A 24540-nucleotide genomic window follows, 5' to 3' on the forward strand; every position below is an offset into this window, starting at 1 on the left:
TATCAGTGAATTTCCCGTGTTGCACCTTTAGCGGAGGAGCTTCAATCTGTAGACATATATCGAATAATTAGCATGGGGGGTGGCAAGATTGGGAGAGCCGACTCATGTTAGTATTTGTACAAAGTATTAACGTGCATGATAAGCGCGTGTGTTACGGGCAAGTCGCAATGCTAATAAACGTAAAGAATCTTTATTTGATCGATGGGATGTAAAAGACAGCTAAGTAGAAGGTTGTGAATGTGTGCGGGGTAGCCGAAATCTACTTGCTCCACTGTGTTTCTGCCCTGCCTCACCGCCTTCTATAATCAGTACTAAGCCATCTACAGCCACGATGAACGACGCAACGACTCAGCCTTCATGATTGATCGCCTGAATGGCGGCAACTCATCCCCGGTTTCCAGGCTACACTACACTGATTTCACCTTTCTACTCCTTTCTGTACTCAACCTATACGAAGCATTCTGCTTGCAATGACACCCACCATGAGGCTAGCGTCCACAACGTCATGGGTTCCAGCTAAATTGGTACCATGGTTTGCATTTTTGCGCTCCACAAGCCCGCGTCAATCACGAATGATAGTTGGATATTTGCATTTAGCTCTCTTGCAGTAGTGTCCAAGATTCAAATGTGTCTTAATGTCTGGCTGTCATTTGACCAAGTTGGAAGCCTGGCGCTTGCGATTTGATGGCACATCACATTTGGCGAGGTGGGAAATGGCCTGATCCTCTCTCTCAGATAGGTTCCGTGAGTCGGGGGTCGTATCGGGCTGAGACTTAATGCTACGCCGTGGGTGGAGAAGGCCGTAATAATCCACCTGGAATAACCTTGTGGCAACTCAGGGAGTCAACTCCGAGTTGCTCTAAAAGCGCTAAAGAGGCAGAAACACGGTAGCTTCATTTTGTGATGGCAGCATGTTGTTTGGCTAACAAATGGTTTACTAGATGCAAAGAGGAGAGATTGGGAGGTTGAGCCACCGGTTATTCTTGCCAGCTGAGACTCCCACACTAAATGCAGATGCATGCATGATATAGCCCACGTAAGCCTCTGTCAACTAACAGCAAAAGACCCTCCACCCTGGTCACGCCATACCTGCACTGACTGCCGGAACCAGAGGCCCTTATTGTTATGGTAATGGAAAGACAGTGCTCAAGAAATGGCAGGTAGTAGAGGTGTGGTATTTCGTCAAACAATGCTCTTTTGAGACCCCTAGTGCACATCCAAGGAACTCAAAATATTCAGGTGATATTCTAGGGGCACAGGAAAAGCTAAGAAGCCTGCAGGACTGCCAGTTGAAGCGGATATGACCGCGGGGAATCATCCCTGAGTCATCCCATATGTAACAGTCGTTTGCATGTTCAACGTCCATGTTCTACCTGTTGGTCATTTTCCCGTTGCTTGTTTCAAAAACATTTGATTCATTCTCTCGATCCTCGAGGATTACCGCTCATAAGTCGAAATATGACGCCAAAACCATTTTACAAACAGGAGAAGTTTGATGTTCAGTGTCAGGTTTAAAAAAACGACTCAGACGATAGGCCGAGACTAAACCACCTTGTACTATATCTTTCCCCTTACAATTAGTTGGCAGACTCCAAGACATCTTGCATTGGAGGGCGGAAGGGGTACTAACTGATCTAAGAAGTTGGCAACATGGACAGCTCTAGTTAATGTGAGCGTGGGTCTCGTCTCATGTGTTACTTGTATAAAGGGCCACTCTTTAGTAATATATGCCGTGACACATGCGTTAGCGTACGCGAATTGTTGAAGATTATAGCCTTAGAGAGACAGCTCATCCTATTCATCGACACTAAACTATCACCCAAAGCTAGTATGAAGTGAACTAGAATCTTCATAGCAGCATATACACCAGCTCGCTATACACCTACATCCCGTCGCTTACGGAACACCATGTCCTTGAATATTTTGCTTTTTCTCTTTGGCGTAGGAGCTGAATGATCCGCTGGCTTAGGTGAACCATGACTGTTGTAGTTGGCATCCGGCATGGATTCTTTGGAACGCACGTCGCGGTAGAAAGACGGGCTTTCATTTGTATTATTGGATTTCGGAGCCAGGAACGCAGTTTGATGAACTGCAAGGAAGTGAATGTTAGCACAATAGCTACGCCACGAGTCCTACCTATAGCACTCAGTGATGTATTATTCACTTGATGGAGAGGCTTACGAGTTGAGTTTGGTTCAACAGGTGGAAGGGTGTGGGAGACGGAATTTCCTTCAACCGCGACAAGAGTCGAGGTAGTAGACGTGCGTTGGAGCTCCGATAAGTCTGAATCAATATCTTCTCCTTGAGTCTGTAGAACAGCCGGAGCAGCTGCTGATTCTCCGGGCTGTGGAGAATCTGGAACAATAGCTTGTTCTTCAGTCTGCGGATGTGGAAGAATCGGAGCAAGCGACTTTTCTTTAAACTGAGGAGGGGGTAGAGTAATAGCTTGTTCTTTAGTATGCAACAATGGAAACTCAGTAGCACTTATAACAAGATCAACAAAGTCCGTGATAGAGGCCTCGTTTTCCCGTATATAATTCCTCGAGTGTGCCGCGATTTCGGCCGCTGTTTGAACGGTTTTGGGTTTGATCTCTCTGAGACCATTCTCAACGTTGAATCTTTGGTAATTGGGGTCGTCGTGATATTTATCGTCTAGTCGAATTTCACATGTCTTTGATGAAGCCCCAAGTTTCGCAAGGGCACTGTTAAGAGATTCGCTCTCATCGCCAATCTCAACAACTTTGGTGATACCAGTGCCAATGCTAAGGATTATCAGCTCCCTGTCTTTGAATTTCTTCTCAGCCTCCGATATCAGGATCTCGCATGGATTATTGTAACCAAATTCAGCGCTGATGAATACTTCCTTATCCCTACCAAGTTCCGTCGAACCAGAAAGAATGTTAGCTGTAGACACAGCCGTGGCCACATCCCAAACGGTACATCCAGAGAATGCCGAGGATGTACCATATGTAGTAAACAACGTTGGATGTGTGTCTATATTAACTTTCGTCAAAGCCAAGACAGCACTAGATGGATAAGATAGAGCGTTAGATGCCAGTCATAATAGTTAGAGGTATAGGACCTACGTGTTAGTGCAACTTTTGTTTCTGAACAAAAGATGCCCATTTTGACGGGTGTTGGCTCCAGAGTATTTCTCCTGCACCATCTCTTTGATGGCTTTTTCTAAGTCGGAAGCCGAAAAGCAGCCCGGAGAGAGGTTCCCAGCCTTGGTCAATTTGGGGGCAGGCGCAGTTTTAATAAGCTTTTTATAGGCTTCAATAGCCTGTCTGACCGTCATTCCTAGCCGGCCAAGCATGATGGCAATGATCCTAGAGCAACTTTTGTAAGTAGGTATTCCTGAACATGTAGATAAGCATGATCAAAGACGCACCCTCCAGTGCCTGTACCACCAATCAAGCTAAAAATCTGGCTGGGCCTCGGTACTTCCTCCAGACCCTCAGCCTCTTGTATTCCCTCGAGGATACTCTCAAGGATTATGAGGCTAGATAGCCCCCGAACACCACCGCCATCTATAATAGTCAGCAAGATGACAACGGAACAAGTCTATAGCAGCTTACCGAGGGAGAGAATTATCGCCGGTCGCTCAGTGGCTGATTTTGGATCTGGCATGGTGTCTCAACTGATGCGGTACAAGGGAAACAACAATAGATGAGCAAGTAATTGAGTTAACTTAGGTATACATAGAAAGAACAAAGACAGTAGAGTGAATGAAACGAGACATTAATCAAGTTCAGCCTCTCTGTCTGGGCCGTAGGATACGCATATATAAGAAAGTAGATGGGCAAAGAAGATTGGAGATTTAAGGCTATTGAAAACAATGTTTAATAGAGGAAACCAAAGCCTGAAATCACTGACTGACCGTTCCAGTCGCTTCAAGCCACCATGTGTGTTATGTGTATTAAGGATCGGCAGGATGAGTATTTTTGGTGCCTAACCACTAGATTCGGGTAGCATTGCGTGCAAGTAATGGCATCGCCATGTTGTAGATGTGATAGCGTACACACCACTTGCAGCTGACAGCATGGCCGTTACGTTGGGCATCTTCCAAAACAAGAATCCAATCAAGTGCATATACTAGAGTGTGATGTGTCTATGATAAGAGACTCATGCAGTTACTTTTAACATGTTTCATCCCATTCGACAGTGGCCTTGTCTACAACCTCTATTCACATACTGTAGAATAGATCTTAAATGTTGAATCAGTTGGTTTATTAAAGGGTTCAAGTCTATGCTACGTCCTGGAACTATTCCTTTTGTATTGTGGTGTCAACCATGTCACGTGATCAGTCACAATAGGTTCGGATAAGTGGGGCACGTATGGGACGCCACTTAACATATATACCGCGCCACGCAACACATACTTCACTTGTCGCCTATGAGAATCCCCATTCGCCGCTCTAATCAGAGACATGCATGGCTCACTACCTAACCCATGGTCAGCCGCTAATGAACCATGCATATGGTGTTGGAAGTGGCCTTGGACTTTGAGAGCAGGCTTAGAATAGTCTGTCTAGATTGGCTAGACCAACTAAACCAATAACTACATAGATCTCTATAGCAGCAGCTTCCGTATCACACCAGCATTAAGCTGCAACCCTGAGAATAGCTGCCTGCAGCACTTGTAATACCGGCGACAGTCATCTGCGCGCCGGAACCCCTTCTGTGGCTTAGCTACATTCCACGCCAAAACTCCCCCTCTTGCTACAACAACTGCTGTCATCAACCCCGTATTAGGTCAATAAACATTTTCCGATTTGATGTAGCTATCAGCTTTTTAGCCTACAGGAAACACAGGCTAGGCCTAGCAATGCGGTCTTTCTTCAGCATCCATTACGCCATCTGGCGCATCGATTTCCTCATTACTCTGTTCAAAGTAAGCATCCCACATTTGTTGATGGTCGGCTAATTTTCCAGTATTCATGCCCAACCGGATAAGGACGTATTTTCTCCGGACGCCAATGTACTGTAGCTCTAAGAAGGAGTGCTGCGATTAAATGTCAATGCTAGAAATAGTACCAGAACTATTTCAATACACTCTCTGACAATCAGGCGTGAATTAAGCTGACCTAATAGTGCGGCGATTGTGCATGAGAAGAAGTTCAAGTTAATCTACAGTACTCTCTAGGACTGAGTGTAGCCGGCGACGTATGAGCCCGCTATGTGGCGTGGCATTGTGTTCCTAAGACTTCATATGACTTGGAGCAGGACATAAAATGGGAACTGTTCCATGGACGGTTACCACCAAGCCAGCTAGTCCATATCATCCCCACATGACGTTGCTGTGTGACTAGCCTAGAAAAGACTAGAAACGAGAGTTGAGAGTAACACGGTTGTGCTCAAAACATGCTGAAATATAGGTATGACAAGATACTCTGTATAAGAGAGCAGCCCTTTGCGTGAGCGATGCTGTGAAGAATTCTCAGTATCCTAAGTCAGGGTTACGAGGATTGCTGAGCCTGATCTAGCTCGCCTAAACTTTAGGGTTAGAACTAGACATTGAGAGCCTTCTTCTAAGGCCCATGTGCAAGTCGGAATAATCTACTGAATTCAGGTTTGGCACTTGTGAAGTCACTCGTGATCCTGTAAAGCCGCACGTGGGACTGTGATCGAATTGGTAAAGCTTGTCTCTTTATTCCTTTTTTAAAGTTCTTCTATCATGCACACCTAAGCTGGCTGGAGTATTCATGCTTGGGATTGCCCAGGGTTAATCCGACTAAAGGCAGATTCCCCGCAATACTTATCCTCCAACACTACACAAGTTTTCTATAGGGGTAGAGCTTATTCCTTCAAAAACTAACATTAAATCAACACTGCATAATGAGAGATTCACATCTGAGTTAATAGTCATGTTTGCTTGTAAGTCCAGATCTTCATTCAATATGGCTGATCTCGTGTCCAAGTTTTCTGCAAGCACCCTATGCCATGCCGAGTTTTCTCCATGTACCAGCCCTTTAGGGTTCTGTACTAGGGTTTCACCTATTTTTCAGTCTTCAGCTACAGGACCTCTGTAGCTTTGCTGTCGTTGCCAGAATGTCTTCATGGGAGAAATTAACTCGAAATGAAGAGCCAAGTGCATAGAGACATGGGTCAGGCACTCTAGGGCCAAGACACAAGATGTCTTATTCAGCTCCTAGTCAGCTGAAAAGCTGTGGCCCAGATCGGCAATGAGCTCCATAAGAACCCCTTATACACGAAAATTACTACAGAGTCAAGAACAGCATCGAGCTGAACCTACATGTTTTTATATGTCCTGAAAGAGCCATTAGGCTCAACCCCAATGTGGCCTTTGTAGAGTGAGGACAATAGTAGATATCTTTTCCCCAAAAAGATTTATCGCCTTTCGTCTAGTGCTGCTACTTTTTCTGGTGGGTGGACAGACTACACGCTGGCAGCAGCTATAATACACTAATATATCTCGTATTAAAGTGTTTGGGACTGTGCTTGTAGGATTTAGAGTGACAAAGAAGAGCTATATAAACTAATCAATGCGTGCATGGCATGAGACGTGAACATTCCCAGCTAGTGTACTTCGCTTCTCCCCCCAGGAGCATCCGCCTTAGCATCCGCCTTAGCATTCTTGGCATCCGGCTTGGGTCCTTCGATATATGACTTTAGTTTTTTGACAACTTCTTTGGCTTGTTCGGTACGTGGATTAAGCATCGAGGGGGAGGACGGACGCTTGGAGTACGGAGGCGGCGGCGACCCCTCTTGTGGCACCATATCCGATCCCGCTGTTTCAACAGCTGCATGTAAATGTTAGCACAATAACTACACTAAAAGAAAATGGGGCCAATATTGCTTAACTATATGTCTTTCAGTTGAGAGGGAGTACTTACGAGTGTGTTCTTGTTCGGTGTGTGAATGAACGGGGGGAACAACCTGTTCTTCAACTGGCTGCAAGAGAAGTTTAACGTGACTTTTAACAAGATCAACAAACTCCGCGATAGAGGCCTCGTTTTCGTTAACATAATTTCTCGAGTGTGCCGCGATTTCGGCCACTGTTTGAACGGTTTTGGGTTTGATCTCTCTGAGGCCATTCTCAACGTTGAATCTTTGGTAATTGGATTTGCCGTGATATTTGTTGTGTAGTCGAATTTCACATGCCTTTGACGAAGCAGCAATTTTCGCAAGGGCTTCGTCAAGAGACTTACTCTTATTGTTAATCTCAACAACTTTGGTGATACCAGTGCCAATGCTAAGAATTATCAGCTCCCGCTTTGGGAATACCTTCTCAGCTTCCGATATCAGGATCTCGCATGGATTATTGTAACCATATTCAGCACCAATGAAGACTTCTTCATCCTCACCAAGCGTCATCGAATCAGAAAGAATGGTGTCAGCTGTAGACACAGCTTTGGCCACTTCCAAGACGGTACATTCAGAGAATGTCGAGACTTTACTACCATATGTAGTAAGCAACGTTGGCAATGTCTCTATATTAACTTTCGTCAAAGCCAAGACAGCACTAGATGGATGGGATGGAGCGTTAGATGCCAGTCATAATAGTTGGAGGTATAGGACCTACGTTTTAGTGCAACTTTCGTCTTTGAACAAAAGATCCTCATTCTGACCGGTGCTGGCTCCAGAGTATTTCTCCTGTACCATCTCTTTGATGGCCTTTTCTATGTCGGAAGCTGAGAAGCAGCCCGGAGAGAGATCCCCAGCCTTGGTCAATTTGGGGGCAGGCGCAGTTTTAATAAGCTTTTTATAGGCTTTAATAGACTGTCTGACTGTCATTCCTAGCCGGCCAAGCATGATGGCAATGATCCTAGAGCAACTTTTGTAAGTAGGCCTTTCTGCATATGTGGATTAGCATGATCAAAGACGCACCCTCCAGTGCCTGTACCACCAATCAAGCTAAAAATCTGACTGGGGCTCGGTACTTCCCCCAGATTCTCAGCATTTGATATTCCCTCAAGGATACGCTCAAGAATGAAGAGGCTAGATAGGCCACGAACGCCACCGCCATCTATTATAGTTAGCAACATCACTAGAAGGCGTTTGCAGCAGCTTACCAAGGGAGAGGATTATCGCCGGGGGGGCTGATGCTGCATCTGACATGGTGATACGTGATATGGTGTAAGAGAAGTCGACAATTGAGGTGACAGAAATATGTGAAGAAACAAAAGTACGAAGTTGGTTTAGTGAGCGAAAGGAACAAGTTGAGCTCGGTCATTTTTCTGGATTGTAGCTCACCCATATATAATGCGCAGCAGGACAGCAGGAGGAGTGTAATTAAGCGACCGACGAGAGTAATTTCATTTGGCAAAACCGACGACTGGAACGAGTCGCCCAGTTTCCTAGCCATCTTCAGTCTGACATGCGCCACGTGTGGGTGATTGGCTGGATGGCGAGAGTTAGCGCCCGTCTATCTTGCAGGGCCAAATTTCACTCTGACGATGTAATGCGCTATGACCTCAATCTTTCTGTCATAAAATATTACCCAGCACTACGGATTAAGAAGTCTTTAGCATCTAGGATTCACTTAAGCCTATCCATCAAGTATGGTGTATTAGTGGCGGCCAATGCTGATAGCTGCTAGGCACTCTACCGAAAGCTACAGCTAAAAGTGATGTCTCGTCTGCCACTATATCTATTGCTCCTGTTGTACATCTCCGTCCTTGCCATTTTTTACAGAATGTAAGCAAGACCCCATGTGATAGCGGCAGGAAAGTAGCATTCGGCTGAAGTATTTACTGGACCATGGCCCCAATATGACCTCAAAAGTCATACCGCCATACCAAATCTAATCTGAATTAGGACAACTGGCCGAAAAGCCCAGCTGGCGGCTTCTCGAAAAAGGCGTAGAAGCCTATCTTATCTAGGATATAATACAAGATGCTATATGCTTCGTGCAAAGCGGCAAAAGCAACTTCACTCCTATGCTTACATGCATCTCAGCCTGGGTTATCTCGTCAGTCCGAGTCCCAGTGTTCCAAGCCTTTGCCATAGCAGTCATCTAGAAAAGGCATGTCTGTCTGTACCCCCGCCTGGATTGCCCAACATTGAAATAAGGCCGCTTATAAACTTAGCCTAGTTGCTACAAGGTGCTTATCTGCGTGTTCCCATCTATTAGAACGATGGCAGTGATATGGGAATGTGTACTATAGGTGCCTTTTACTTGAGCTGGTGACGATAGCGCCGTTTTTACCGTTTAGCCATAGGATCAGCCCAGTATTAACGGGCTCTGACGACGGGCGACATGCTTCTCGCAATATTTTGACGGGTTGCCACTTCCTCGGTCCATCAGGCTGCCGTTTGCTCATACATTGAAATGTCCCTTCACCCAGTACCCAGTCCTTTGACTGCATTACTTTTTGTCCCTAGCCTTTAAAAGGCAGCAGTATTCACGGATCCTATTAAATTATTGACAGTGGACCAATTCAGTGACTGCAAAGTCAAAGATACCGCATTCGAGTGCTCGGCGGGAGCCTAGAAAGCTCGAGGTACTCGAGATAACAGTAGGACCAAAATCGTGACCAGGGTGCAGCAGATGCTTTACATTAGGCCCTGCAATGATCCCAAAGGCATATCCTCAATAGCATGTACAGCTATTACAGCAAGCTTCAACTTGAGGCCCAATCTCACAAGCAGCAGAAACTGCAATACCACCATCCCAACTCATCAAAGAAACGCGTCCATGGCGTACACCTCTACCAACTATACCCTTAACCCACCACCCTGATTAAATTCATCTCAGACTTGATTACACCACCATAATTGGCATAATAGAAGAGCAACAGGCTATATCCTCAGTTAATACCCAAAGGAGGAATATACTGTATCATATCTGGCAACACCAAAATATCCAAGCGTTTGGCGACAGTATGATGACTTGGGTAGTCTATTTCTCGAGAGGTGTCTTAGGGGTGTAACTGGGTTGAGAAAGACGTGCACAAAGGGGTGGATCAAGTAAATTTCATAAAAGTCCAACGGGTATCTCAACACAGCTATACACGGTATGCTGCAAAAGCAGCGATTTCATCATCGCTGGAGAAGAAACAAAGGGGACTGACTATATGAACTGAGTCAGTCCGACGTTCATGTCCTAAAGATTGGAGATCCATGATATCTATCCACTTGCGTAATGTTCGCGGCTACCCGCAGACGTGTTGTGCACTGGGACCAACCTAGACGGGTCACCGGTTGGGAGATGTTGGGTTGCATTGTGAAACATCGCCGTACGCTGTGGGTTTCCAACTCCACCTAATTAAGAGCAACTCGCGTCCATAGGGCGTGTGCATAGACGGCTATGCAACAGGGCGTCTTTGTCTGTCATGATAAGCTCTATCTTCTAGCCATAGATAGGCGGACTGTCACAAAGAGAGTCTTTCTATGAACTGTGCATTCGCGTCAGCAGTTTTCATATTGTTGGCTTGGCTTCATCTTAAAGCCCTGCTTTTTCAAACCCCAAGATCTAAAAACTATGTACCTCGTTGGAGTAGCTCAAGTATCATTTTCTCATTCCCATAGCGGCTTTGCGGGCAGCATAATAGGGTGAGAAGAACGCGGCCCCTGAAATAATAGCCACCACTGAGAGCCCCATTAAATACCCCATTCCCTGACCATGTATTCCTGAGAGCCCCAAAACACCTAGCATCAAGAGGCCAGAGTAGGTGAGACGAATGGGACAGCATAAACATCGTTTGTTACAATACGGCTATCTGAGCTTGCCAAAGTCAGCCAACTGAGGTTTCGTAGTAGTGTGTCAACCTATTTATGAAGGTTTAGCTACGAGAGGGGCTTGTATTAGTTATGGCATTGACGTCATAGGACGTGTGGCTGTAAGGATCAGAAGACAATAGCGACTAGTGCGCCGCTTGGGGCGCTTGGGCCATTATTGTCATTCTAGCAGTTTTGGGCCATCACAATAGCCACATCATAGCGCTAGTCTCGTCAAAGTTCGCTGTGTAGCGCTTCAGATGCACGCTCATCTTCTATAGCTGGACAGTTAATACCTTTAAAAAATATACATGGAAAAATCATGGCATGAGGTGTACGAAAGAAAAACCTAGAATGACGAATCAGCTTGGATCTAGACCAACTTTGGCCAGGTCCCCGTGAGACAGGAGGAGTTTAACAGCGTCTTTGGTGACGTATTAAAGATCCTGTGGCGCTTTTTCTGCTCAAGAAGATTAAACTTTGCCTCATCGAAGTTCTCCTAGCCTTCAATAAGCAAAAATTGTCGGAACAATCTACTGAATTCAGATTTTATCACTTTAGAAGTCACTCGTGATCCTGTACAACCGCACGTGGAACCGTGCTGGTATACAGATTGATCCTTATGGTGAAGCTTGTTTTCTATTCATTCTCTAAGGTGTTAAGTTCTTCCATCATGGACAACTAAGCTGAAGTATTCAGGCTCGGGTTTACCCAGGGTTAACCCGACCGAAGGCAAATTCCCCACAATACCCATCCTCCATGTAGTTCATCCAACATTTCATCCAACAAAAATACTAATATTTCAAGATCCCAAGCGCTTCTAGACACCGAAAGCGCGTTTCTTTGAAGAAGGCCAAGATCTCCCCGTTTTTACCAGAGAGGAGTTGAGTAATCAATACAAGCGATTTCGCAACAAATATCGATAGGTATCCGGTAGATCCGGCTGGAAAGGTGAAACTCAGCCAAAGAGACATCCAGGCGCCCTTAGGCTGTAGCTTTTGCGCCGAAGTAGAAATTGTTGTAAATTGTCTTTTGTTAAACTTGATTACATTAAGGTAAGAGTTTTGTCTCATGAGCCACATCGTGCTATACATATCTACATCTGTAGAATACATCTTAAATGTTGAATCAGTTGATTTATTAAAGCGATAACTTCTACACTACGTCCTTGGACTTCATTGCTTTTATATGGTCATGATAGTGTGTCAACCCTATTATAGATCTTCAGCCACAAGAGGTATGAATAAGTGGGGCATGTATACGACGCCACTTAACCTGGATAGTGCGCCACGCAACACCTAGTCGCGTACAAACCCAGCTCGATGCTAGGCTTGAATTTATTTGAAAGCTTAGCGCGGTAGCTGTGGCTTACCAAGTGCCCGTAGCATGCCGGTCATATATATGGCTGTATATATCTATTAGTGTAAATAGATCAAGTATTTAATCTCTTATTGACATTGTTTCTTCCAAGTTTCCCATTTCACGCCCTATACCTCGTCTTCATTTTGTGTGACTTCTTTTAAGGTTTCGTACTAGAGTATAAACCGCTTAGCGTGTGCTTAGCTATATAGGGGTGCGGGTGTTAGCACTAGTTTTGACAGCACGGGGCGTGTGTCTGGAGCGCTATGTACTAGTCAATAGACACCAGCTTCTTATGGTTCTACAAAAGCATTGCCACTGCAGCAATATAGAATCCTGTCTGACTAGCCTCGGACTCGTTTGATGCCTAGAAGATGGACGTATGATGGTCGACCCTGGAAGGGGGGTCAAGGTCCTGATTTACGTTGGCGATATCGCAGTCACAGGTCGACTCGAAGACAATCCATGAATTCATCCCAGCCGTCGGCCACATGATCGGAATTAAGAACATGGGGGAACCAAAAACCTTGCTAGGCCTAGAAATCATAAGAGATAGAGAAAAGAAGAAGGTGTGGCTGACACAAACGCAGTGTATGAACAAGATGGTCGAAGAATTCGACGTGGCAGCACATAGGCTAGTAGGGGCCCCGGTCGGCTCCTGGGAAGGACTGGAGCCAAGACAACCTGGAGAAAAGGCTGCAGATAAGTCAATATTCTAGTCGATTTTGGGGACACTAACGTATCCAAGCGTGATGACGAGGCCGGATCTTGTGTTTGCTACGTCATCTCTGCCATATCAAACCCGAAATCTGGCCGACAGGAATTTAGACGCAGCAAAGCGTGTAGCGAGATATCTACGTGGCACCAATAGACGCGGCATTGGGTTCACATCGCTGCGCCGTGGGGAATGGATGAATTCTCGGTTGGATATTCCAACGCGGACTACAGGAGCTCCAAAAACAGGAAGTCCGTATCAGGCATGGCCTACATGTTGGAAAACAGCCTAATGCACCGGAAATCCCAGAAGCAACAAAGCGTGGCCATTTCAACCACCGAGCCCGAATACATCGAATTCACTCCTTGTGCAAAGGAAGGAATTTGGTTGAACAGACTTGTAAAATGGTGTATTGAAAGGTTGGAAATGGCCCCAGCTATCAAACAAATTGCACAGCCTATAAAAGTGAAGAACAATACCTTGATGTACGGAGACAGCCAAGCCGCATTGAAGATTGCAGAGAATCCGGGAGCCAGCGCTAAAACCAAGCATGTCGACTGGAGTCAAGAAATGGATTGGTGAGTGGAAGATAAGGCTGATGTAGGCCACCACAGATGAAATGCTGGCTGACGGATTCACTAAACCACTGCTGGCTAAAAGGTTCAACACTTTCAGATCGCAGATTAATGTGAATCCCGCCCCGGATGCCATGCGTACCGAATAGCCCTGAACCTGGGGGAATGCTGTGGAGAATCTCCCCTTGTTCGGTAGAATCTCGGATAACCCCACAGCAGAAAAATGTTGTGCGCTCACTCTAGATAAGGAAGAAACCGCATCTAGCACAACTCAATAGAGTGATAATTCACAATAGAAGGAGAGAGATTGCACTGATCTGAAGCTGTAAAAATTGGTCCTTTATTCTTTATAGGTACTAAGTCAAAATAACTATCCCTTATTTTTGCATTTATATCCACGTCCTCTTTTCTCCGATAAGACAGATCCCAATCAGCTTACCCGAAGCTTATCCGGGACGATCGCGGAAGTTTCCTCAACAGAAGCCTCAGGCACGGCGTCGTGTCACGTGACCGGCCCACATACCACAAGTAGGAGACTAAAGTGAAATTACTACAGCTTATGAGCCCTCAACTTCAGAGACTCAGGTACTATCTGTCTCCAAGACTTTAGCACCCGCTACATACACCAGTGATATTGTAAAACTCGCAACTCTCATATTGTCATTTCAAATTACCCCAAACACCATGCTCGTCGAGGAAATCGCGCCTCAGATCAGCGTTGACCCGGCCACAATCGCTGCGTCCCGGAGATGGTTGCAGTACGCAGAGATTACGGCCAATATCATTCACGTCAGAGATTTAATCCTCATTGCGGAACTTCCGAACATCGAAGAAGTGCCTTTCCACGATTGGTGTGAGGAATTTGAGACTACTCTCATCGTAACCAAGACGTCAGCACTGTTCGATAGTTCCCCTTTAGAATGCGATACCCCTCAGTTCTTGGTAGCTCGGAAGACCTGGGCCCGGGAGCTGAGACGATGCTCACCAAAGACTTATTTCCCAAACAATATCACACTTCTTGAAATGCTGCAATCCATACATAAAACAGCTAAACTCTCCAAGGCAGCAGTGGCGTCGGCTGCTCTCACTGAGATCTGTTCCATCAGGATAACCAATCTTGGAGATTTGGGGAGACTGATTCCTTACCTCCAGCCCCGGATCCCTCTGTGTGAGATGCTGGTAAAAAATTTACCCAAGTGTCTGGGATTATTATTTTATTCTCAGCTGGAATCCATCCATCCTATCTTGGCGAAAAATCTGCTTGAATGCGATACTTCGCATGAAATCATGAAGATGATAAGTGATGTGGCAGTTCAGATCGTAACTCCAGATATACCGTAGTAGTGTAGGTACTATGGAAAGAATGGTCTTTTGGAACATGCATGTAAAAGAAGAAGCGGGATGGAAGACAAGTTATGGGCAAATAGAAAGTCAGTGATAAACCGATTGCGAAAATTGAAATTCTTCCTCTGTGAAATCACCACATAACACTCCACAACAGACGTTGTGTTACTGCACAGCTGCTATGTGACGATAATGAGATTTTGATGCCGTATACTCTTGGAGGAAACTACTAGCCTACCTAACAGCTGGGCATGAAGAAATCCTCGAGGCAGTGGCTAACTGTGATGTCTTGTGTCGCCTGGGCGAGGTCAATAAGCCGAGGGTATATTGCGTCTTCGCCCACCATCCCCTTCAATGAGTGTGATTTCTTTTTACCAGACTCTATCCTTTTCTCTGGTTCTTGCTTCACCTTTGTGGCCATGGCTCAGGCCCAACTTACATCACCGACACTATTCCCTTCCTCAGATATCCAAGCAGCACCCTGGCATGTTCTCGGGCTATGACTAGTTTTACCACAAGTTCCACGTCGCCTTGCCCTCGCTGGCTGGCCCCGACCTTTCCTAGCCGCTACTTCTCGATAGCTCCCATCAACGTCTTTCTGATCAATCTCACTCTTCCCCCCATTGACAGCAGCCATCATCCATCCATTCTGTAGGCGGATACTTTCGCTCTATGCCGCTTATTAAGAGCCGCGTTTGCCTGTCGAAAGATCCGAACCTCAGACTTCAACAGAGCAACCTGACACAATGTTGCCTCTGTTCCCTTTGAAAGCGACTTAGGTGGCTTGAGAGTTGATGCTGGCATGCCTTCCAACTTGCCTTTCAAATTATTCAGATTAAGAACTAGCTTCTGGAGCTGTCCTTGGTATATTAGAAACTCGGGGGCTAGCGAGCCCAGCCTTCACTTGGGTTAGTGCTGGAGACCATAGTCGTACATCAAGCCTCAATATCAGACGTCCTATTTTCGATGGAAAATGTCCACTGTTCTAGTCTAGGCGTCGTGTAGTTACACAAGCAGGGAGCAGCCATGTTTGCATGGGTACTTCAACTGTTGCGTGGCGCACTATCCATCCAGGTTAAGTGGCGTCGCATACATGCCCCACTTATTCATACCTCTTGTGGCTGAAGATCCATAATAGACCATGTAAAAGCAATGAAGTAAGAACGTAGTGTAGAAGTGATCCCTTTAATAAATCAACTGATTCAACATTTAAGATCTATTCTACACGTTCAGCATCGCAGATTCTAGCCATTTTGGGACTAGCTCCTTCAGAGCTTGACAACGACAAACAGCTAGCTTGAGTGTATTGTATTTGTTTGGGCTGCGCCTGTATGTGTTAGGGCAATGCTTATTGGTCCATGCAAGACCCCTCCACTCAGATTTAACCTCTGTCAGTAACCTAAGTCAGGGTTACCAAGATTGCTGACCCTGATCCAGCTCGCCCAAATGTTAGGGTTAGCATCAGACATCAAGGCCCAAGTGCTCGATCCAGAACATGGTAGTGATGGATGTATAAACCGGCCGAGATCCGTCCCTCGGACTAGACTTAGATAGACATAGAACAACTTCAATACTCACTTATTTGCTTTTTCCTCTTCTTTACAGGACATTCGGTACGTACTGTTATAAGCACGCGCTAAGCGGCTTACACTCTAGTACGAAACCTTAAAAGAAGTCGCACAAAATGAAGACGGGATACAGGGCGTGAAATAGGAAACTTGGAACAAACAATGTTAATAGGAGATTCAATACTTGATCTATTAACACTAATAGACATTTATAGCCGTACAGATGGCCGGCATGCTACGGACACTTGGTAAGCCACAGCTACCGCGCTAAGTTTTCAAATAAATTCAAGCCTAGCATCGAGCTGGGTTTGTACAGTTTCTACAAGTCGTGATGGCGCGACTAGGTGTGTTTGCCATGTCTAGGAGAAGAATGTTAGTAGTGAAAAGTCATGTTGAGCTAGGGCGTTTTCAAGATAATGTTGACAGGACAGAACAGTCAGCAGAAACTTTTACGACCAATATCTGTACCAGGGCAGACAATATGGCGATAGTCAACCAAGCCATGATGTGCCGTATGTTCCCTAGGAGGGCCTCGACAAGACTAAAAAGATGAACAAACTATCAAGCGGTGCAATGTAGGATATCCATGGCCCGCGTTTTAAATCTTCCTGTCTGGAAACTGCTTGTTGGTCTCTGAGATAAGGACCTCGCATGGATTATTATAGCCATACTGAGCATCGATAAATATCTCCTTATCCTCGCCAGTTTGGATCGAGCCGGTGAGATTATCAGCTGCAGATGCAGCTTTAGCCACTTCCGAGACTGTGCATTGGGCAAGGCTTCTAGATACTCTATATGTAGTGAGAAAGGTAGGTAATGTTTCCATATTGGCTTTCGTCAACGCTAGAATAGCACTACATGGACAAAATGAAGTGTTAGATCAGAAGGCCATTAGATGGATGGGTAGAACCCACGTCTTGGTGCAATATTCGTTTTGAAACAGCCTTTCCCCATCTTGGCCTATGTCTAGCTTTTTAGTTAAAAGGAAGCCTGTAGATGGCTTGAGGTCCCTCTTTTGCGTAGTAGCATAAAGAAATCATATGTAAGAGTAATAAGTGAAGTCTTCAAAACAATGAGTATGCCTTCCTTTTTACATTTCTTTATGTAAGGAACAGCCATAGAATTGGCCAGTGAGAGAGGTACATTGGCAGAACTCCAGAGCATGGAATGCACTAACAGACATATCCACAGCCAATCAGAGTGCGTAAAATGCGATGCCCACATAAGCCTGATGCCCATGGAGAAAAACGTGATGCCCACTGTGAGTGTTACGCCTGCGTCTATGATACGGCAGTTGTAACCCCGCAGCTATTGACCACAGTAAACAAGCGCTATAATCACTCACGTTGATGCATATAAATACGTGAGTCTCGTATGAATAGCTATCCTAAAATGTAGGTCGATTCTCTGATTCTAAAAGCTTGATGAAGAAGGAAGCAAACTCTGTGACAGACTTCCGAAGCTGGCGCTTCGTAAGTCTATCTCAGAGCGGAGTCAGGGTCAGATTGTCATGTGACCCTGAACCCTAAAACCTACACCAGCACGCCCCCATACTATACTGGGCGGGATTTTTAGCTACCAATTCCGGGCAGGGTGCAAGGGTGGCTCTGCCTGTGCAATAATATGGATGTGCTAGTGAATAGTAGGAACCTATGATTACGTGGCTACCCCCAATACAGCCTTTCGCCCCCATCAAAAGCTCTGTATCGCAGAGATAGAAGGAGAGAGATATTACCAAATCGAGGACACATGGGGTCTAGGTGCAAGATAGTTCATCTGCCTAACAACTAATACTAATCACCAGCTTCTTAGTATGTTGAAATCAGGTTCGAAGGGATTCACTCACACGGTAACTATTGGCCTTCACTTGTGTTTGCGATGCTTCATCTCCTCCTTTACCACGGCCCTTTTGTTATTCTATCCCACCATGCCATGCGCCCTGATAATGCCCTTTACAACAGCAGCACTCAATGCGAGTCAAGGCGACTGTCACTGAGCACCTTGCGGTACTACTAGCTATAGATGGAAGACGTGTGGGTGTGTGAGTCTCTTGTCATGATACATAATTACTGGATGTGGTAATTGTGTTAAGGGGGGGGGCTGACTATCCCCAAGCTTGGAGCTCTACTGATTGAGTAAGAAGAACAAGTGAATCGAGTTATAATTAACCATTAGTAATATGTAGCGTTCACAAGTCCAACGAGTCTCCTCTCCCCTACGAGGTATGGCTTGCCTGCAATCTTTTCTATATGAGAGATTCGAGATGCAACTCTAACCGACCACTTGCATCCGAGCAGGCCAGACCTCTTTCTCGAAGATCACTATAACCCTACTAGAAGATATTATTCAGTTTATCCTTAGCATGCTGCCAAGGCCTTTGCACTGTCGAAGTTGAGGGCAGGCATTGAGAAAAGTGAGTGTCCCCGAATAAGACATGGGAACTACGACACGGAAAGGCCCGTTGCATTAAATTATCTCGTTCTAGAATCAAGCCACATACAGGCGCTGCCTCAACCACGACAAACGTTATTCAAGGACATCATGTATGGCTGAGTTTCAGTCTGCACGAAATCTGCTCCAGTTCAGACTCAAGTGTAGAAGGGCCTCTGTAGTCACATGCGTAAATCTTGGGAAAATTGCCATTATTGTTAATACAGCTTATGAATACCGCAAAATCAACTGCTATTAGGGGAATCAAAGAAGCTTACAGGCTTCTGCTGCAGGTATACTAGCCATTAGCGTGGGATGCTGCCTTGGCAATTTGCCCACTCATATATAGATAGGCATAGTTAGGAAGCTAGGAGTTATAAGAATAACGCGACTATTAAACCAGTGTACAATTGTCCTAAGCTTATCTTTCGATACGTATGCTTTTCTTTTTAACAGATGAAATTACAGTTACAGGACCTGGGCTATTTTGGTCCTTCAGCCTATCAAGACCAAAAACACAGTATCCGACTAGCTCCTAAACTCTACAATATTGATCACAAATACACTGGGGAGTACAAGAGACAGCGGACTCAACGCGAAACTCTTGATAGTTCCATGAAGCTTGTCTCTATCCGTTGAAAAACCTTGAGTCACACTTATCTCAAATCCGCATTCGTGAGGCTCCTCGTCCCCCCCCCCCTTTCAACTGAGCGGTGTGGAAGGCATAGATGATCAGTCTCCTTCCAGACCATCTAACACAACCCATCGGCCAGCATTAGGCCTGCAACTGTGTTTGCCCGCCCGTGGGCCGTGCTATGTAAGAATGGGTTGACGGTATTTATGGAAGACGATGGCTTGAGAGTGACGAAATAATTATATAACACAATGAAAACAAATGGAAAAAAAATATTCTCGGACCAGACAAGAAAGCAGAAAGGGTAGATACAGGGGCGTCTGCGGAAGACACGGCTAGTAATTGTCTTCCGTAGCCGGACTAAAAGCTGAGCTATGAAAGGAGTTCGGTATAGTTGAATGTCCACTGTTCCGGAAGCATGTCAGAGACTTGACTGATAGAGATATTATGGGAGCTGTGACAACTCTGTTATCGTGTGCCTTGATGCCGAGGTGAGCATAGCTGCTATGTATCGTTTTTAGATGTACGGCATTCTTGATTTGGTGACTCTCTTACACTCTTGATGCCGATGTAGCTCCAGCGATATAGAAATAGTAGCATAATTGAATGTGTTTAGACCTACTTGAGAAGCATCCAGACGACTATATAAGAGTGCGTCGCCTCGCAACATGTATCTACTTTTCTTCTTTCTCCAGAACATCAGTTTTATACTTCTCATCCCTCGACTTCGCTCGCATCCTCTTCTCAACCCTTCCTACCACACTCTTCTTCTTCAATCCTTACTTTTGTTACAATATCTTTGCCATTGCAAAGCCTCCCCTACAAAACATTAACCAGAAACTCTTACTCGACAACCATGCAACGCTGGACTGTTACCCTACTTCTCGCTTTTGCTGCCAGTGCTCTGGCAACTCCTGGCAACGTTCAAAATGTCGGCGAGAACAAAAACCTCGATGGTGATGCCGGCCTTTCTAAACGTGCGATCGTCGGATGTGGATTTGTCCATTTTGAAGACGTAGGCTGGGTTTGCATTTGCGTTGACGACGAAGAGGGCCCCTTCCCGGCTGACGACGAATTCTGCGAATAGTAGGAGTTTGCCAGCCTTTGGTAGAACTACCCTGCATAGAGATAGCTGGAGCCAGGACAATATTGGCAGTGACTAGCAGTCCCAATTTCCTCAGCTATCTTTCCGTCAAATACTTTAGCTAAGCTATGCTACTAAAATATATTCATATATAACTGTCCCAGAATTGCTCGATGTGCAACTATTGGAATGATTTGATGTAATTTTGAATTGCTCGTGTTCAACCTTGGCCTTTAGCAAGCTACAGTCCAGCAAGTTGTAGCAAGATCCTAAACTGAACTTGAACGGACCGGTGATCGATTTGCAACTTAGCATGTTGATCTCGTCAAGTTGCATAGTCACAATTACTGCAACAGAGATCAAGATAGAGTATTTATGCCATGCCCGGTAGGCATACTGTATTTCTTTAGTTTATATATGTTGCGCAATCTCTAACCTTCAATGCTAATATTTCGAGTGTAAACAACGGTAGTCGGAGAATGTTTACCAAGTCCACATGGTGGTGCCATCTCAGTCATCCAACTAATCTTAACTTGGTTGTGTAAGCTCAAATTAGAGATCCCAGAGGTAAATCCTTGGGCTCTAAATACTACTACAAAAACACAATGTCCTCTTGTGTAGAGGGCTAGTCTATTAGGCCTAGCGTTTGCAACACTTGTTACACTTGAATGCATGATGCTAGTGCATTGTTCTTCTTACTTGGTTATTAAAAGGACATTTAGGTCAAATCTCTTACACTCTGGCAAGGCACTGGTCAGGGCCAATAAAAGGTCTTATCTAAGACGAGCATTGACCGCTCCTTGGAAAAAGCTCCCGGGAAACTAGGATGCTCTACAGCGTAGTCGCGCTAATAGCCCTAGCCGCGGGTGCTCTTGCGCTATGAGATAGCCCGAGTCACCGAACATAAACGCCCAAGAAGAGAGATTAGGATACATGGCAGTTTCATCAGACTTCGAAGCATCGTAGTAGAAGAGAGCGTCACCTATCAATATTCAGAATATATATGCTAATAGCTTTATAAATGGCACATGCTTTCATCAACTAACATTCTTGGGATTGGGAATAAAGAAAGGCCTGTAAGTTGAGATTGTAGGCAATGTGGTAGAGACAGGGTTTTTGGCTGCTGCTCTCAGGCTAATTTTTGCTTGGCTTTTCAGCAGTCTATGCTCCAGCTGATGGTCCACACGGAGACGGAGTCTAATAACCTTGTTAGTCCAGTCAAGCTAATGATTACAAGGAATAGGATCACACCACAGTGCAATATGGGTCTCGATCAGGGGAATGATGCCCCCATATTGTTAGCAGTATTACTCCTCAGATCCGAGCGCGAGCATATCAGATCGTGGTTGGAATATTGTATCCCACACGCTCCCTGTATTTGTAATTATCCTCCGCATTTTCATCATCTTGATAGTCTACTTGTAACAATCACCGATTTCCTCAGATACTTGGTTACAGAAACATACCAAGGTATTTAATTGAGTGCCATAACTTTCTACAGTGGCCCAATCGCTACCTCTCTAGCCTCAGAACCTAGTTGTCATTAGCTTCATGTAGCGTGCGTCTCGTCGAACTACGACCCTACTGCGGCTTTTCGTTGAGCAGCTGGATTTATTCAAGACAAAATGTGAGACCCATCAAGCCAACAGCCTTTTAGCTCAAGCTAAATTGCGAACTCAACCCCTTTGCGAGTATCGTGCAACAGCCTGCAAATACAAGTCGTAAAGGGTATCACAATAGCTATAGGCAGACAGCTATCAGTTGGATCTGCCCAATCTAAGCCATCTAGGCTTGAATAATGGACATCTCCTGTGGGCTTGCATCTAAAACAACATAAAAAAAAGATTAATCTTGAGTGGAATAGACAGAACACTTGGAATTAAATGTGGTGATATGAAGCATCAGCCACACTGTGGCACTGCCATGTGGCTGACCCACATCTCACAGGTTATACTCAGTCCTAGGAAATTATGTAGATAGACCAAATTGAAGTTCTTTATGCAAAGTCACCACAACATACAATCACACAATGATACAGTTCTTCTTCAACTCTAGAGTTTGAAGAGGATGGGAACAGTATAAGGGGGTCTGCAGAATTCAGAATACATCAGCTTTCCCCTAAAAACGCATACCACGGCAGTTTTTTTGTGAAATCGCCATTTGTTCTCACATCTCTTTGTCTTGGACTATCATTACCCTGTGTGGGTGTTACGCCTGCGTCTATGATGCGGCAGTTGTAACCCTGCAGCTATTGACCACAGTAAACAGGCGCTATAATCAGTCACGTTGATGCATATAGATACGTGAGTCTCGTACGTATAGCGATCCTAGAAATGTATGTCGATTCTTCTGATTCTTAATTGCTTGATGAAGAACGAAGGAAACTCTGCGACAGACTTCCGAAGCTGACGTTTCGTACGTCTATCTCAAAGTGGGGTCAGGGTCAGATTGTCATGTGACCCTGGACCCTAAAGCCCACACCTGTCCTGTTGTTATACTCTTATTGGAAAGGTTGACATTCACATCCATACGCTGTGATTCTAGTCTGCATAGTCTCCAAGGGCCTCTGTGCTTTCTGTTAGGGCGTGTTCGACAGAAAGCTTATTTTGTTATTGTCTGTTGATGACCCAGAAATCTACTCGTATTTCGCTTAGTAGAAATCCCTGTTCAGAATCGCTGTACTCAGCGGCAAGCTAGTGTTGACCTTGCGACTTTTGCGCGCGCAGGCCATCGCGCTTAGGATAGCGCCGGTTAAGCGCCGAACCTATGATAGTTCCGGGAAAAGCCGCAAGCGTTCTATCCTTATTATAGAGGGAGTTTTAGCGACTAAAGTCCTCTGGTTGAAGGGTAAGCCAAATCTTATTGGATGGAAGGATGCCATCTATTGCTTGCTTGTGGTTAAGGATATCAATGCCTATCTTGATATGGGGGCGGCAATACAGCCGCTAAGAAAACCTAGAAGATGATTATAAGCTTGCAATCTCCCGGTCTTTAGGGGAAGTAAATCTCACGCTAGGAGTTGTGAACGTTCAACAGGGTCCATTTGCTTCGGCTAAACCGCTCAAAGTCAGCCTTGGCCAAAAACAGCTACTTCTGTACCGACTGAGTAAAGTTTCCAGCATCGCTGTTCAGAGTAAATCTCATCCGCATATTCACGAAAGGCAGCATCATGTACAACAGAACCCACATTCACAATAACCAAAATAGATCTGCGCCCATACCATTCTAAACACCGTCAAAAGGCTACACAGCCCACAAAGGGAGAGGAGTACTGCTTGTGGCTGAGTAGCTGCTTGTGCTGATGAACTCATGTTATTTTAGCTGCTATGGCATGATGGAGCTAAAAGGACACGCGAGCGAGTAACTGTGGTTGAGATGAGTGAAGGAAAAATGAAGTGAACAAGGAGGGGGAGGGTGGTAAGACTATATAGTACAACATGGATGATAAGTGAGGGAAATGCACGTACTTGGACGGACGAGAGCTTGGAGTTGTTGTCAAGGGTATCTTGTGGAGAGCGAGTGACTGTGGTTGAGGTGAGTGAAGGAAAAGCGAAGTGAACAGGGAAGGGGAGGGGGAGGGGCGCCGGCCTGTCTTTAAAGACTAACATATGTGTAATGAATTATTCATCCGCCATCAGCTACCGCGCTAATCTCTTGCTTCTGTTTTTGTGCAGCTCTTTAACCGCGGGAGCTTGGAAAGCATGAGCCATGCGACCCTTCTGAAGCTTTGTATTGGCACGAATTATTTGATTCCTCCGTTAGGCTTACACGTGGCAGCTGTATCGTATCAAAGTGGTCTAGCTTATGAAGAAGACGTTTAGACAAAATATGCCTTATATCAATACTTTTGATGATGGGAATCTTGTAAGCCTAACTCCTTGGTATATCTAGTTTGTATATAGCTCTGCGTAGCTCATTCAAGCAAGATCTTCTACTCTGTATCGACGTTTGTGAGGGAATGAGTAGTAGGCCGGGGGCATGGGTTGAGGAGACATACATTAGAAGACTGATAAGAAGCAGCGTTCTAAGAGCCATGCCGCCAAGTTTGTAGCCGCCGGTATGTTGATAACAAGAATAGAAAAGCACGAGGCAGGCAGGGCAGCACAAAGGCAGCAAGATAATAGTAAATGGGCTGAGAGTTGGAGGGC

General features: G+C 45.3%; 3 protein-coding genes across 3 annotated transcripts; 1 reads left to right on the top strand and 2 right to left on the bottom strand.

Annotated features, from left to right (window-relative positions):
* Positions 1 to 1825: 1825 nt before the first annotated feature.
* HOO65_050022 (FabD/lysophospholipase-like protein) lies at positions 1826 to 3630 on the bottom strand (the record flags this gene model as incomplete). Its single annotated transcript, XM_071003292.1, has 6 exons — positions 1826 to 1840; positions 1887 to 2089; positions 2137 to 3026; positions 3087 to 3329; positions 3392 to 3530; positions 3579 to 3630. The coding sequence occupies 6 exons, from the start codon at positions 3628 to 3630 to the stop codon at positions 1826 to 1828; spliced, it is 1542 nt and encodes a 513-aa protein (XP_070858081.1).
* Positions 3631 to 6540: 2910 nt separating this feature from the next.
* Positions 6541 to 8082, bottom strand: HOO65_050023 (Vegetative incompatibility protein HET-E-1; the record flags this gene model as incomplete). Its single annotated transcript, XM_071003344.1, has 5 exons — positions 6541 to 6764; positions 6858 to 7420; positions 7547 to 7789; positions 7852 to 7990; positions 8037 to 8082. 5 exons carry the CDS (start codon positions 8080 to 8082, stop codon positions 6541 to 6543), a joined length of 1215 nt encoding a protein of 404 aa, XP_070858082.1.
* A 12082-nt stretch (positions 8083 to 20164) lies between these two features.
* Positions 20165 to 20395, top strand: HOO65_050024 (uncharacterized protein; the record flags this gene model as incomplete). Its single annotated transcript, XM_071000766.1, has 1 exon — positions 20165 to 20395. One exon carries the CDS (start codon positions 20165 to 20167, stop codon positions 20393 to 20395), a length of 231 nt encoding a protein of 76 aa, XP_070858083.1.
* Positions 20396 to 24540: the final 4145 nt, after the last annotated feature.

Source organism: Ceratocystis lukuohia (genome assembly GCF_044167205.1).
Source record: "Ceratocystis lukuohia strain C4212 chromosome Unknown Supercontig5_pilon, whole genome shotgun sequence".
NCBI lineage: Eukaryota > Fungi > Ascomycota > Sordariomycetes > Microascales > Ceratocystidaceae > Ceratocystis > Ceratocystis lukuohia.